Source organism: Aristolochia californica, unplaced genomic scaffold (genome assembly GCF_029961685.1).
Source record: "Aristolochia californica isolate CCGP_79_NKW_82.1479 unplaced genomic scaffold, dmAriCali1.0.hap1 SCAF_12, whole genome shotgun sequence".
In the NCBI taxonomy this organism is placed as follows: domain Eukaryota; kingdom Viridiplantae; phylum Streptophyta; class Magnoliopsida; order Piperales; family Aristolochiaceae; genus Aristolochia; species Aristolochia californica.
Genome location: NW_027181793.1, coordinates 24,886,584 through 24,899,515, shown reverse-complemented (window position 1 = coordinate 24,899,515; position 12,932 = coordinate 24,886,584). Strand labels below are relative to the sequence as shown.

Sequence of the window (12,932 nt, the reverse complement as noted above, 5' to 3'; positions counted from 1 at the left end):
AAGAAAGGAAGAAGATGATCACACGTTAACAATCCCGACGACAGTATAAACGCAGAGAGCATTTTTTTAGGGATTTTTTTTAAATTAATAACACAAATAACCAACTTTTCAATTTAATCTCTCTCAAAATATACCTAAATCCTTGAATGCCTTGCATGATAGCAAAAATTATATGATCTTAGCTTTAGTTAATTCAATTATAAAATAAAAGAAATTAAAAATATTTTTAATAATGTTATGGGTTGTAGATCTATGTATCACTTATTCAATATGGGCACAGGCTAATGATGCAAGATCTACATGAAATCAAATAATAGAATAGTTATATCCGTCAAGAATATGGTTTTTTTTTTTTTTGCTTCCAGAAAACTTCTGATAAATCCATCTTAATTTTCCCTCTGCCAACTTGACCATGAAAAGAAAATTGCTCCAGGACCCGTAGGGTGGAAACTGGTGGCAAATGTTTCAGGACAGGCCGGTGGGATATTGGCTCAGTTCTCTCAAGGGGTTAGCAGATAGAGCCACCGTGATAGAAGGGGAAAGAGAGATCTTAAATACCAAACCAAATGGGAACAGACGTGGCAACACAGATGAGTAGCAGCCATTTCGCTTGCGAGGTCTTCATCAGTAATCTCCTGTGTGTTGATGTTTTACAGCATCCACAGGCACTAATTGCTCAATTGCAGGTTCCTGACTACCCATGAGATAGAGCCAACACGAAAATGAGGATCGAAGACGGCTGTATCTGCTTTTCACTGGATCTGTAATCTGGTTACATAATTTAAAATGGTTTCAGCCCGAGTAGCTGCCTCAATCAATCAAGGATTTCAAGCACAGGATCCTTTGACCAAATATGGTCACGAGCAGCCACTTCCAGAATATCGAACAGATAAAGATGTGAGTATTATCATCAGACAGACATCAATGCTTTGCAACAAACAGTGGATTTAGAAATGCAAAGATAGTGCTCTGAAGAGAACAGAGAAATGCATAAGGTTTCACCCAATATCAGAACCAGTCTTTAATGCACAAGTCAAGAAGCCTTTCTGTTTCCTTTTATTTCACAGTTCAAGTACAAGACAAAGCCGAAATGAATAGACTACATAACAGACAGTTACTGGGAAGAAAAAACATTAACTCACTTACTCAACCATCTCATTAATCCTCCAAAATTTTACCATCCCCCATTGGGATTATGTCCCCAAAACACCTGTTAAACACTGCATAAAAGAAAAGAGCAAAACACTACTTCACTCTGGAATACATACTATGTACAAAAAAGTAAGTAACACGGTAAAGCAAAACCAAGATTGTACAAAGTATCAAACACCTCACACCCACGAGCATGATCTTGTACACAACATCATGATTCAGATAGGTCAAGGGAATATCGTCTACCTTGTGTAAAGTCAATGTAAGTCTGGTTGTTGTCGTTCTTCTTGAATAGACTGGAAAATACGTGCCGCTGATTCACTTGCAGACCTTCGATTATGTGGCACAACCTTGATAACCCTTGCCTGCTGGTTGCTATTTTGGACCAGTGGTGTTCCGGCAGAGCCATCAGTTGCTGGAGCCATAGGGAAAAGGGGAAGTGGATTCATGGCGTCTGAAACATGACCTCCACCTTGTCCATTATCACAAGGGCTACTGGCTGTACTCCCATGCACTTCACTGTCTTTCGAGCTACGGGGCCTCAAACCACTGCTTGCGATGCCTTCTCTCCCTTCTCTCTTCCCGTTGCCAGTATTACGTAAGACTTTAGAGTTCACGTTGAAATTGGCCTCTCCAGTTGATTGTTCAGCTTGCCCATGGGAAGGGCACGATACACTCATCATGTTCACCTGTTCGACAGCTGCAGTGGACATACAGGCGTTCATGACTGGAAACCCATAAGGAGGACAGTAATTTGAAGTGCCCGAGATAACCCCAACTCGTTGTTGCTGTGGAGGAACTGGGACCCCACAGGCATGACCCATGAAGTCACCAGGCATGTGAGGCAGACTAAGAGGACTACAGCTTCCATAGACTGGGGGCATGAATGCCCTAGGTGGTGGGCATGGACCTGTGTAAGGCTTGAAAATGAGTCCTTCAGCAGGGGATATTACAGGAACTAACCACGGGGGGAAACACCAGGGACCAGCTTTATTGTCAGAACCCATTGGTGTTACCGGCATATTTGGCATATAGGGCCCATAACTTGAAGTTTGACTGGCAATCATTCTGTGGACTCCATTTTCACCAGAAGGAATGGGAGGCCTCCCTGATAGATTATTGCTCAGGCATTCTGTGGTCTGGCTCATCCTTTGAGAGTCATCTTTTTGCTTAGTCTCTGGTGGTAGCGGTTTCAGAAGGTTATCCAATGGCAATATCTTCTTTGAAGAAACCTTGGGTGATTTTAAGAATGGGTAATCTTCAAGCAACATATGTGGGGAGCCTGCAATCAGCCTCTGCACCTGTTCAAAGATTTAAAATCAAGGATCAGCATTCTACACATCACTATCGAATATATATATGGAATGAGTATTTACAGTTTTTCTGTTCTTTCATTTTTCTCTTTCAGGGTAGGAAACCAAACTGCTTGCCTTTATCAATCTATGCAACTCGAACACTTGGAATGCAAAAGCCTTCTGTTGACTGCAAGCAAGAATAAGAAACCAAACTTTTAACGTTTTACACAATTACATTAACAGAAGTCATAAGATAAGAATAGAAAGCGCTATGTGGAAAAGTGAGGAAATCCAAAAACATAAACATGAAAAAATAGCAAGACGAGGCTCTGCAATAACAACAAAACCCTCTAGGGGGGATGCATATGGTGAATCCAAACTTTCAGCATTCTTTTGTTTCCCATGAAATTTGGACTACGGTGGAACAAATGAGTCTCATACAATAAGAAGTGCAGAGAGATAAACAGAGAAAGAAAAGAAGGGCGAAATGGAGGAGGCTCTCAACCTGTTCAGCCTTCATTTCTTTCTTTCCTATCAAATATCATCCAATTGAAGTTAATGGAACAATATACAGGCACAAAAAGGTCGAAGAGTATAAGCCACTAGGAGAAAAGGCCTTAAAAGCATCTCTATAGCTGAATTGGACTTGATTCCCAACAACAACAAATGAAAACGAATTAAGCAATTCGAACAAAATAAGAAATAAGTCAAATCATCTTGGCAAAAGAAATCAAAGATGATCAACTAGTACTGGATGTCAATGTAGGTTTCTGACGACGAACTAAGACCCACAGAACTCTGGTCTTCACGGAGACGAAATGCGTCAGACAGAGGCTGACGGCACAGCCTAACAGGGAGCTCACAGCTCCTACAGTGGTGGACGGAACCACCACTATCTCACGGGACTGACGGAACAGTCCAGATGAGAGAGAGCGTTGAGCTCTCTGGTTTCTCGGCGAAGACAAGGAACACGAGAGACGAAAATAATTCTTCCTGTTGGAGTTTTTCCCCCTTTCATTATGTATTTAAGCTTTAGGTTTTACTGTTACAAAATGGTCAATGGGCCCAATACAATGCCACCCATCCCATTAAGCCTAATTTAATAACCCTACATAACCCAAATTATACAACAATTATGAACATAAATTATATATAATATACATTTTAAGATATTGCAACACTGGATACAAGAACAAATCACTCATCCTGGTTAAAGAAATCAAAGATAAACTCCAAGTCACAGGGCAGTTTAGCATTATGGCCCTGACCTTTACCACAAGATAGGACAAAATAGGAGACACTGCCATCAAGTAATAGTAAACGGTATGAACAACTACAGCCAGGCATGCACCTCAAGAAAACGAATCCCTAATCAAGACTAAACAACTAATATAGAGAAACAACAAGGCAAAGGAGGATCTTTGGATTTGTAAAAGCAAGTATGTCCATAATCACAGGATTACAAAGCAAAAATGCAACAAAAGAACAACTTAAACAACACTGTATGTATCTTTAGAATCTCCTCCTTTTTCAAACACGCACCTAATTGTTCACCATACATGAGTCTACGGGATGCCTTTTTTACTTACAGATGAACATCCTTGCCTTTCCCCACAAAAAAAATGCTGAAAATTCTTCCATAAAATACTAAACTAGTTAACTCTCTCAACAACAGCAAGACCACAATATAGGAGTCGCCCTTTTTTGGAGAATGAGTCACCCCTTTGACACTAGGATTATCAACAATATAATAAGAAACTATTTCACCACATAAAGTAACAGGTTTGATTCTGGATCAGAAAATAGTCACCCTTTAAGAACTGGATGGGCCAAATTCAGTCCCACAGGAACTCTCATAATGTTCCAACACCTGGCGAAGATTCTACTCAAACATTTCTCTGGGGTCCAGCAAGGGTGGTTTTCACCTTTTAATTTCACTGCTTTTTCCACGAAAGGATTGATAGCACCACAAACAATGATTAAACAATGATTCCCGTAGCTTCACTCTTTACAATTCCCAACTTTCTAATTCTTCCTTACCATTTTCAACCGTGTTTATCATCCTTTGAGACTTGTTAACTCCTTTGATGACTCATGCAAAAGCTTCCTTTCCAGATTCCAAAAAGCAAAACACTTCAAAGTGTCATGAAATTTCACTCAATGGAATCATTGTACCACGGCAAAGACCTCTAAATCTTATGTACACCCAGTCACACCAAATTCAAGAACGTCACTGTGTTCTCCTTTTCTCAACAATCCCACATCCTCAATTTTAACCCAATGAAACAGCCTCCAGGTAAACCTGATTTCAAATTGATGTGATAAATATCAACTTCTTTTTACCACTTTGATGTGCATGTATAGAGAAAGATGAAATAGAATAGGTTATCTGTTGTGATGATGGCAGAAAAAACCCATCTCCTTTTTCTATTTCAGAAATAATATAGATACACATTAAAGATCACAGTTACTATAGGCAGAAAGAAAAACAAAGAGGGCTCCACAAGGGAGGCTCTTCTCTAGGATGACCTATTCTGACAACATCTCCAAACCCTGCTATTTGACAGAGAATCACCTTCTCACTAGATGACCAATAGAAAAGTAAAGCTCAGCTTTCAAGATCCCTGAGATTTTGCACAACAAGAAGGTTACAGGGAGCTTTGGCCATGTCTTGGATTCAAAAGCTTGGTTTGAAGTGTCTCAAGAAGACCTTGTGGCAATAGCATTTTCTTTTTTTTACCTTTGCAGGTGAAATACATTTTTTATTTCCCCAATCCCCTTGTATAATACTCATGTTGGAGCTCTGTTTCTTTGTGTATGCTTCCATCTTATACCAAAAAAAATCACTTCAATTTCTGGGACTGATCTGTGTGAGCAATGACAATATCCGCAAAGGGGTCTATTTTAACAAAGACCAAGATCAGGTTTGAACAACGACAAGATCTAGAAATATGTCCAATATTTGACAAAGACCAAGACCCTGTGGACCTACCCCCTCAAATCAAGGTTCTAAATCATACTACAGAAAAAGAGTGCTTGCTACTGTTTTCAAGCAAAAGCTTTTAGAACTAACAAATATTCTTACAGCAACAAACCACACTGTTTCTCACTCCATCACCTTCTGAAAGGACTTTGTAAGTATTGTTGAAAAATACATAACAAAATTATCTTCAATATTGCTTGCATGAACATGACTACTTCACACCCTACAGACTTGAATACTCCAAAATTCCCTTGTGTTACTTATCAGGTGCAAGAAGTCTTACAGAGTCAGAATTATTATGAAATGAGGTCTCATAGAAGAGTTTTAGTTTATAACTTTAGCTTGCAATGAAAAAAATTCTTAGTCTTCAATTTTCTTTTACTGAAAAAAATTCTTCACAGATGCAAAATCTTCATTTTTTTTGCTCCCCCTTTCTTGAATATTTTGGCCACATAAAAATTACCACAACATGTAAAATTTTTCATCATAAATTATACTACCTTTTTCTCAAACGTGGAATTTAGAAGGAGGCGCAACCACTGCAGCACTCAACTTCCAATCTCATCCCCATACTTCTCCTTCTATTCTCCCCCTCAAACTGGGAGGTAAATGCAATGATCCCAACTTGAAACAAACAAAATAGTTGTAGTAATGATCTCCTCTATCAAGGTGTCCCAAGAATAAGTACGAAACCGGACACAAAGACTCAAAAAGTAAAAAATAGGTGATAAAAACATAAGTTGAAACCATTCTCAATGGATTTCAAACAAAAATAATGATAATAATCACTAAAGTAGGTAATGCTTGTCACTTACAAGACGGTGATAAAAACCCAAGGGTACCGATAAAAAAATTCCATTGGACTTAAAAACACCCACATATATAAAAAAAGTACCAACCAAAGCAACACACCAAAGGGGATAAACGAGAGTAAAAAAAGGATGGTAAAAGAAAGACTGCCAAGCAAAAAGGAAATGGGGGATTAAAGGAAGAGAAAATAACCAACACTTTAATAAGAAGAAGATTTTAACGGTAGTAATGAAATAACTGAACAAATTTGACTAAGTATAACTTTTTTTTGGAGTGACTATAGTTTTTCGGAGTTAACTATGCAGAAGATATACAACCAAGTAACAAAAACACAAAACTTGAAAATAACATTGATGCAAGATGTTGCATATCTTGAATAAGCACATCATGGAGTGATTAAGTCGAACCAAAATTCTCTGATTAGAAGAAATTTTTGGCTAAAAAAACTCGAATTTTAGGAGAAAAGAAAACTGAATTCACATCAATGCCCGAAAAGGTAATAGGGGAGGAAATAAGATAAAATGAGAGATTTTCGGTAGAACTGACCTTTGGAACTTCTTTTATCAATATTTCCAAAAATATAGCTCAGAATCACAAATGGTTTGTTGCTAAAGAAATTAGCCTCAAAGAACTTTAATTTGATATCTAATTTGACATAAAAAAAAATTGTTCTTGAATTTTTTATGACCTCTTGATTCTCTTCGTTTTGTAGCTTGACTTTTGCGTCATCCAATGCAAATATCTGATATAGATCAGATTAACAAGAAATTCTCTCCTTCTGGAACTAAACTTTGATACATTTCATCCAAGTATAATATGTCTTAATAAAATATAATTATTTTGAGAGAAAGAATTTGATAGATTTCTAACTCTGTAATCTAGCCGAACTGAGTACTCTTTCTCTTCTTTAGCCAGTATGACTATTGACCCTTGCAAAATTGATATCTCCCTCTGAAAAACTCGAATTGAGAATTGGTTTGATAAGGTAGAAAATATACTTATCTTTCTTTTAACACATAAAACTCCAAATAAAGTTTCATTCTTTATGGCTTAAAATGGCTCAAAAAGTGAAACCTTTTGTTGTTGTTGGAACCTCTCTTGCGGTCTGACCTTTACTATTTCTCTTTGTAGAAAACTCTAATTGCCAAATTTCTTTTTGCCTTGGAAAATAGACTCGAAGCTCTTTTTGTAAATATATAATTTTCAATATGAAAAGTTCAGTATGGAGGTATGAACGCCAAGAAATAAACGGGTAGTGGGACAGGAAAGAAAGAAAAAAGATAATACGAACCTAAAGTACTAGATATGATTGATTAGAAAAGGATCACATTATATTTGTGGGTTGACCGACTCAAGTCACAGAACCCGCTCTAATACCATGTTGAATTTTTGAAAAAGAGAAAAAACTTCACTAACTTGATGTAATTTGAGTACATAAACATCTATTTATAATAGAGGAAAGTAGTAAAATCCAATTACAATTAAACTACCAGTGTCCTAATTACACGCAAAGTTAAACACTAAAAGATAAAGTCCTAGAATAATTGAACAACTGAACATAAATAGAATACTACCATAACTAAAACACCTTTAAACCGAAACTCTTCTATGAGACCTCATTTCATAATAATTCTGGCTCTGTAAGACTTCTTCTTGTGAGAGTCATGTGAGACTTTTCCATACCTGCTCTTCAACATTAGCATTAACATGACTCCCATGAAGAACAGACAAACACATGCTATCAGATGACATATTCCTTATAAACACCTGTAATAACCCCCCCAAAATCTTAAGTTCCACAACATTTGAATATTGTAAGCTCAAGAAAAATAAGACTTCCAATAGATAGGCTAAATACTGACTTTGCTAATATCAAAGGCATGGCAAGGCACGAAAATAGTTGTATCTATAACATAATGCCTTCCCCACTGGAAGGGGTGTAGGTCAACCATGTGATAGTTGTTTGCTTCTTCTACATCACATATGCACCTTTATTCAACAATAAATGCCAAATTAGGCCAACAAGTGTTAGTTGCTCTTGAAGAGATTGTTTGCCACCATTAGCTTCAATTCTCCACCTTTCTCAACTATGCTTCCAGATTAAAATAATCCACATAAAAAACCCTATTGTCACTATAAGATACAATCAATTGGGACAATATATATTTAGAGGCTATAGTACAATATCATCAGGCGCTTCTACCATTTTTTGTTTTTGTTAATGTTGATTACATGCATACACACCCATGTAACCGTTGAGCATGAGCCAAAAGGTCAAGTTATTAAGGCGGTTCCACATGAGATTCACATTGTGATGGAGTGATAAAAAAGTATCGATACAGAATCTGTGGACCTGGTTTTCAATAGATGCAAATCTTTTTTAAAAACTATTCCAATCATTTAGTGGCTCCATCCTAGTGAGAAAACTAACGAATGATATAATAGAGTGGAAAACTCATCAAGCTAAACTTATAGCAATTAGAACAACATTCTAATAAGCTATTAAAATTATTCCTTTTTTTCCTCCTCCAAAATTCCAAGTTCATCAAACATAGGTCAATTCTGTCAAGAAAGTGAAAACTTTGAGAATGGACATCTAGTTAATAATACCCTGCCAAAGAGTAAAAGTAATTAAAAAACAAGGCGTATCTGCAAGGTTTAAAAAGAACTCACACGTCCCTCTAAAGCATTCTGCCTCTAGGTTAAAGATTCTATAATCCCAACAAAGCCTCCCATGCCTCTATGTTTTGCACGGTTATGTTTAAAGTAATATGCAAAGGATTAGATAAGCACTCAATCATTAAATTCTTCTATTTCCCAGGATACTTGGTTCCACTTTCTAAAAATAACTGAAAACAAAAAAAATGCAGTAACATAGGTTACAGGAAACAGGATTATACTCTTTTTGGAGATGTAAGTTTCTGCAATATTTTCTTCCAACTGTAGGTAATGTCCGAAAATCCATTAGCCAACATGCCAGACTCTAGAACTCTTCCCATGACATCATTAATTATGATTTGACATCTTTGAGGAGAAGGATAAAGAGAGCAGGCCCAGAAGAAAGTATAAAAATTTGTGCCATAATAAAATGATCATCACGACAGAATTTTCATGTTCATATCTCAAATACTCATACTTCTAAGTAAGAGCATCTGCAAATTGGGCAGGTTAATTCACAAGGTACGAACGGTCACAAATATGAAAGATTGTTCACACTATGATGAGTGCTATAAGACGAGAAAAAGGGGAGCCAAACGGCACAATATGACAAGACAGCACGGTGAATATGTGTTTGGGAGCAAGATTTTCAAGAATAAAGACAAATTAAGTTTTAAAATAAATGTATAATAGCCATTCAAATAAATAAACATATAAGAGGATGCAGTAGTGTTTAAGCTGCACAACAGTTCCATTTAGACAGCACCAACCAACCCATGATCCACATCCAACCCAATTTAAAATTAGATTTGCAAACAATTACACAAATGAAATAGCAAACTGAGAGAACATGGATACTAACTTGACAATTGCTCTTCTGGCTTTCCAGAAATGCTTTTGACCAATAATCTCCGCAACATCATCAGGAGATATCTCCATTACTGGCACGCAATCCACCATGGAGGACTCTGAATCATCATTTCTCTCCCCATTACTGACATGTCGGGACCCACACAGATTCTCTTCACTTTCCATGCTACAATTTTCCTCCTCATGAAGATCCCTATAACAATTGGCAAGGGATGTTTTAATACCTTGTTTGCTTCTCATCCTCAAGACATTTGCCCTATCTGTGTTTTGGTCTTGGAGTGGTTGCCCTAAACTTCCGGCATTCTCAAATTTATTAACCGAATCTCTTGGTATTGACTCATTTAAAGATTCCTTGGCACATCTTGAGGGTTCAATAATTTTGTCTCCACTAGATGCACGTGAAGATGTTTTGTCATTAGAGCTTTTATTTGTTGGGATATCTTTATGGCTGTGATCAATTGTGTTTCTTCCATGTTGTCTTGACTTCAACTCTGAGAGGTTGTTCCGTTTCAGGGGCTTATTGTTTAGATCCTGGAGGTGCGATGAATTACAAGTGGCCTTGACACTTTTTCTTGCACTGTTTGCAGCAGCAACTGTAGCTTGGCTGGGATTTATTGTACATAAAGGTGTTTGCCTTTCTTCATCCAGCCCATCTGGGGCTCCTGAGGGAACAAAGGTAGGAACACAAAAATCATCTTCATCGCCATATTTCTTCCCATAAGATGTCTTTGAAGTAGAGAGATCTTGCAAGCAAAGCAAAGTATGTTCAGCAGTTTGAGAAAACTGCCTCTTGAAATTCGAAGGAATACTACTAGAATTTGTTGTAGATTTTATTTCGAAGTTGGCAAGGGCATTGTTTACATTCATACCCTCTGACGTTCGAGGACACAGCTTCTCTGTGGAATGGGTAGGAGGAGTTGAAGGAAAGTAAAATGAAGGAAATACAGTCCTTTCATGGCCAATACCCTACATGAATGAATTCCATCACTGGTTGAGCAACAAAGATACAATAAAAAACCGACAAAGTTTTAAACCTAATGTCCATATAACCAAACATTGTTGCATAGTAGAACCAAACTTGAGTACTTAAAACAGTAACAAGAAGAAACGATTCAACAGATTAATCATTTAACTTCTGCAAGAAAATGAATAACCAATGACCAAACATGATAACAGACTATCTGTAAAGTTGAGTATATGAACCTCAACTTTATGTCTTATATCACTTGTTAATAAACGTTCATGATCAGCTCAAAAACCAATACAATTCTGCATCTAATGCTTACATATGTTGTTTCTCTTCATGAAACCATCAACTTACGAAATCAAAAGCATATGCCTCCCACAAAAAAATTGAAATAATAAAAAAACAAGTCTCCAAAAAATAACAAAAAAAAAACCATAAAAATCATATACTTCTTTTGGAATGATAAAACTATCATATCAGTGAATGAGACGAAAATTAAAATCGAGGCTTTCAATGAATTACCAGCCCCAAGCTAATTCAAACCTGACGTCTAAATTGAAGTTGATGAACAGCTCACAAGCAAATTAAATTGGAGAAGCTTTCTAAACGAACCTGACTGGAAGACGCTGAAGGAAGTATGGAGTTTGTGGCATGAGGTGGGTGCGGGAGCCCTGGTCCACCTGGATTGAACCTCTGAGAAGGAACACTAAGCTGCTCGTAAAGCGCCATCTTGTTCCTAGGCGGTGCACGCGGCCCACCTTTCTCCGTATCGTTGACATGAAGCCGAGGAAACAATGGCCCCATGATCTTCTCGTCATCTTTTCCGCCTCTCATGGTCCCTTTCAGTCTTCTAGAGCGTCTATTACGCAGAGCTTCCAATCTTTTCACATGAGTCGCCACAGAATCCCATCAGTCCAGCCTCAATCGAAACCCAATTTCGATCCACAAGTGGTCACTACTGAACCTTTCAAAATTTGCAGTCTTCCAATATCTTCAATAAGACGGAAAATGAAACGAGGAACGCCTACAATTCTAGCTTTATCAGGAATTCCTGCGTCTTACAAGCACACCTAGAGGAGTAATAGAATTCCTGAATGACCCAGTTCGAAATCTCACGCGACCAAGCTCCTCAGCAAAAAACCACCTCTAAATTTCGATAATCTCAACGAAAACGAAGCAGAACAAAAGCAACCCTCTTAAGAATTTCTCAACTGTTCAGCTCAATATTGCATCACACGAGAAAACCCTCTGTGAATTTATTCCTCGAGGCTCACCGCTTCCAAAAGCAAAGGTTACCCCATGCATCCACACCCAATACTTCCTCGAAAAAACTACCCAAGGAGAGAAGCCCGCTCCCTGTTTCTTTCCACGAAAACCCAGTTCCGGAATCCGAGTCTCCAATCTCAATCCGATTCTCTCGACCTAAAAAAAAGCTGAAAAGACAAATCCCTTGGCCCAAGTTCGAAGATGACGATGGCCTGAGAGAAAGGAGGAACGATATCTAACACCTAATATATGAGGCAGACGTGCGAGAAAGAAAGATTCGAGTTCGACGAGCAGTCGCCGGGCGTAACCGCTTTGGTACAAGTCGGCGGATCCTCATCTAGAAAAAGCGAGAGAAAAGCGCAAGCCCCAGGGACACCGACAGACAAGTCCAACCCGGCTCACGCACTCATTCAAATCCCAACCTCCTGACCAGTGGGGGTTGTACAAAGACAGCGAAGAGAGAGAAACTCTGTAGACCGTAGGGAGAGAGCCGACAGAGCTAAGAGTCAGACAACCCCACATGGAGTTCTCTTCCCGCAAGCCACAGATTCACATTTCTGAAATTGCAATATCTAGACGACAGATCTGTTACAGATCAGAGTCACGGTGGGTGAGCCTCGACCTCAGATTTGGCAAGTGCCACCAATTTCCTGCACCATCAATCAATTATTTATTAGTGCCCACTGCCCAGTAGTAAAATTGATTCAAAGCTTTAAAGACACAGAGCTTCGTTTTTAAAAAAAAATTGCGTTTTTCATCTAAAATTTTAAATTATCAAATCCTAAAATTACGCTTCGAACAAAAGTGAACATCACATGGCGATCACTCAATCTAGTTGTATAATTCCAAACCTTTTGCGTCTGACAAAATCCGAATCAGTGCATCTCAAGCCAAAACTAGAGTAAAAGACACGATACCAACTTTCCATATT

General features: G+C 38.0%; 1 protein-coding gene across 4 annotated transcripts; it reads right to left on the bottom strand.

The window, feature by feature from the left end:
• Positions 1-1,007: 1,007 nt before the first annotated feature.
• LOC137945399 (protein HEADING DATE 3B) lies at positions 1,008-12,419 on the bottom strand. 4 transcript variants are annotated; one of them, XM_068791274.1, is made up of 5 exons: positions 11,348-12,419; positions 9,761-10,734; positions 2,583-2,634; positions 1,399-2,453; positions 1,008-1,220 (listed from the first exon to the last, which is right to left on the bottom strand). In XM_068791274.1, the coding sequence occupies exons 1-4, from the start codon at positions 11,567-11,569 to the stop codon at positions 1,410-1,412; spliced, it is 2,292 nt and encodes a 763-aa protein (XP_068647375.1). In that variant the 5' UTR covers positions 11,570-12,419; the 3' UTR covers positions 1,008-1,220; positions 1,399-1,409. The 4 variants fall into 4 exon arrangements, with proteins under 4 accessions (XP_068647375.1, XP_068647376.1, XP_068647377.1 ...); XM_068791275.1 differs by having other exon boundaries at positions 1,008-2,453; positions 9,761-10,511; positions 10,638-10,734; XM_068791276.1 differs by having other exon boundaries at positions 1,008-2,453; positions 9,761-10,430; positions 10,638-10,734.
• Positions 12,420-12,932: the final 513 nt, after the last annotated feature.

Bases quoted from the DNA above. Each gene is read 5' to 3' on its own strand.
- LOC137945399 (XM_068791273.1), bottom strand. From the start codon at position 11,569: ATGAGAGGCGGAAAAGATGACGAGAAGATCATGGGGCCATTGTTTCCT. The intron at 2,635-9,760 runs GTTAGTATCCAT...TCTTGCTTGCAG, and splicing joins GCCAGAAGAGCAATTGTCAA to TCAACAGAAGGCTTTTGCAT. The intron at 2,454-2,582 runs GCAAGCAGTTTG...ATCTTTGAACAG, and splicing joins AGTTGCATAGATTGATAAAG to GTGCAGAGGCTGATTGCAGG.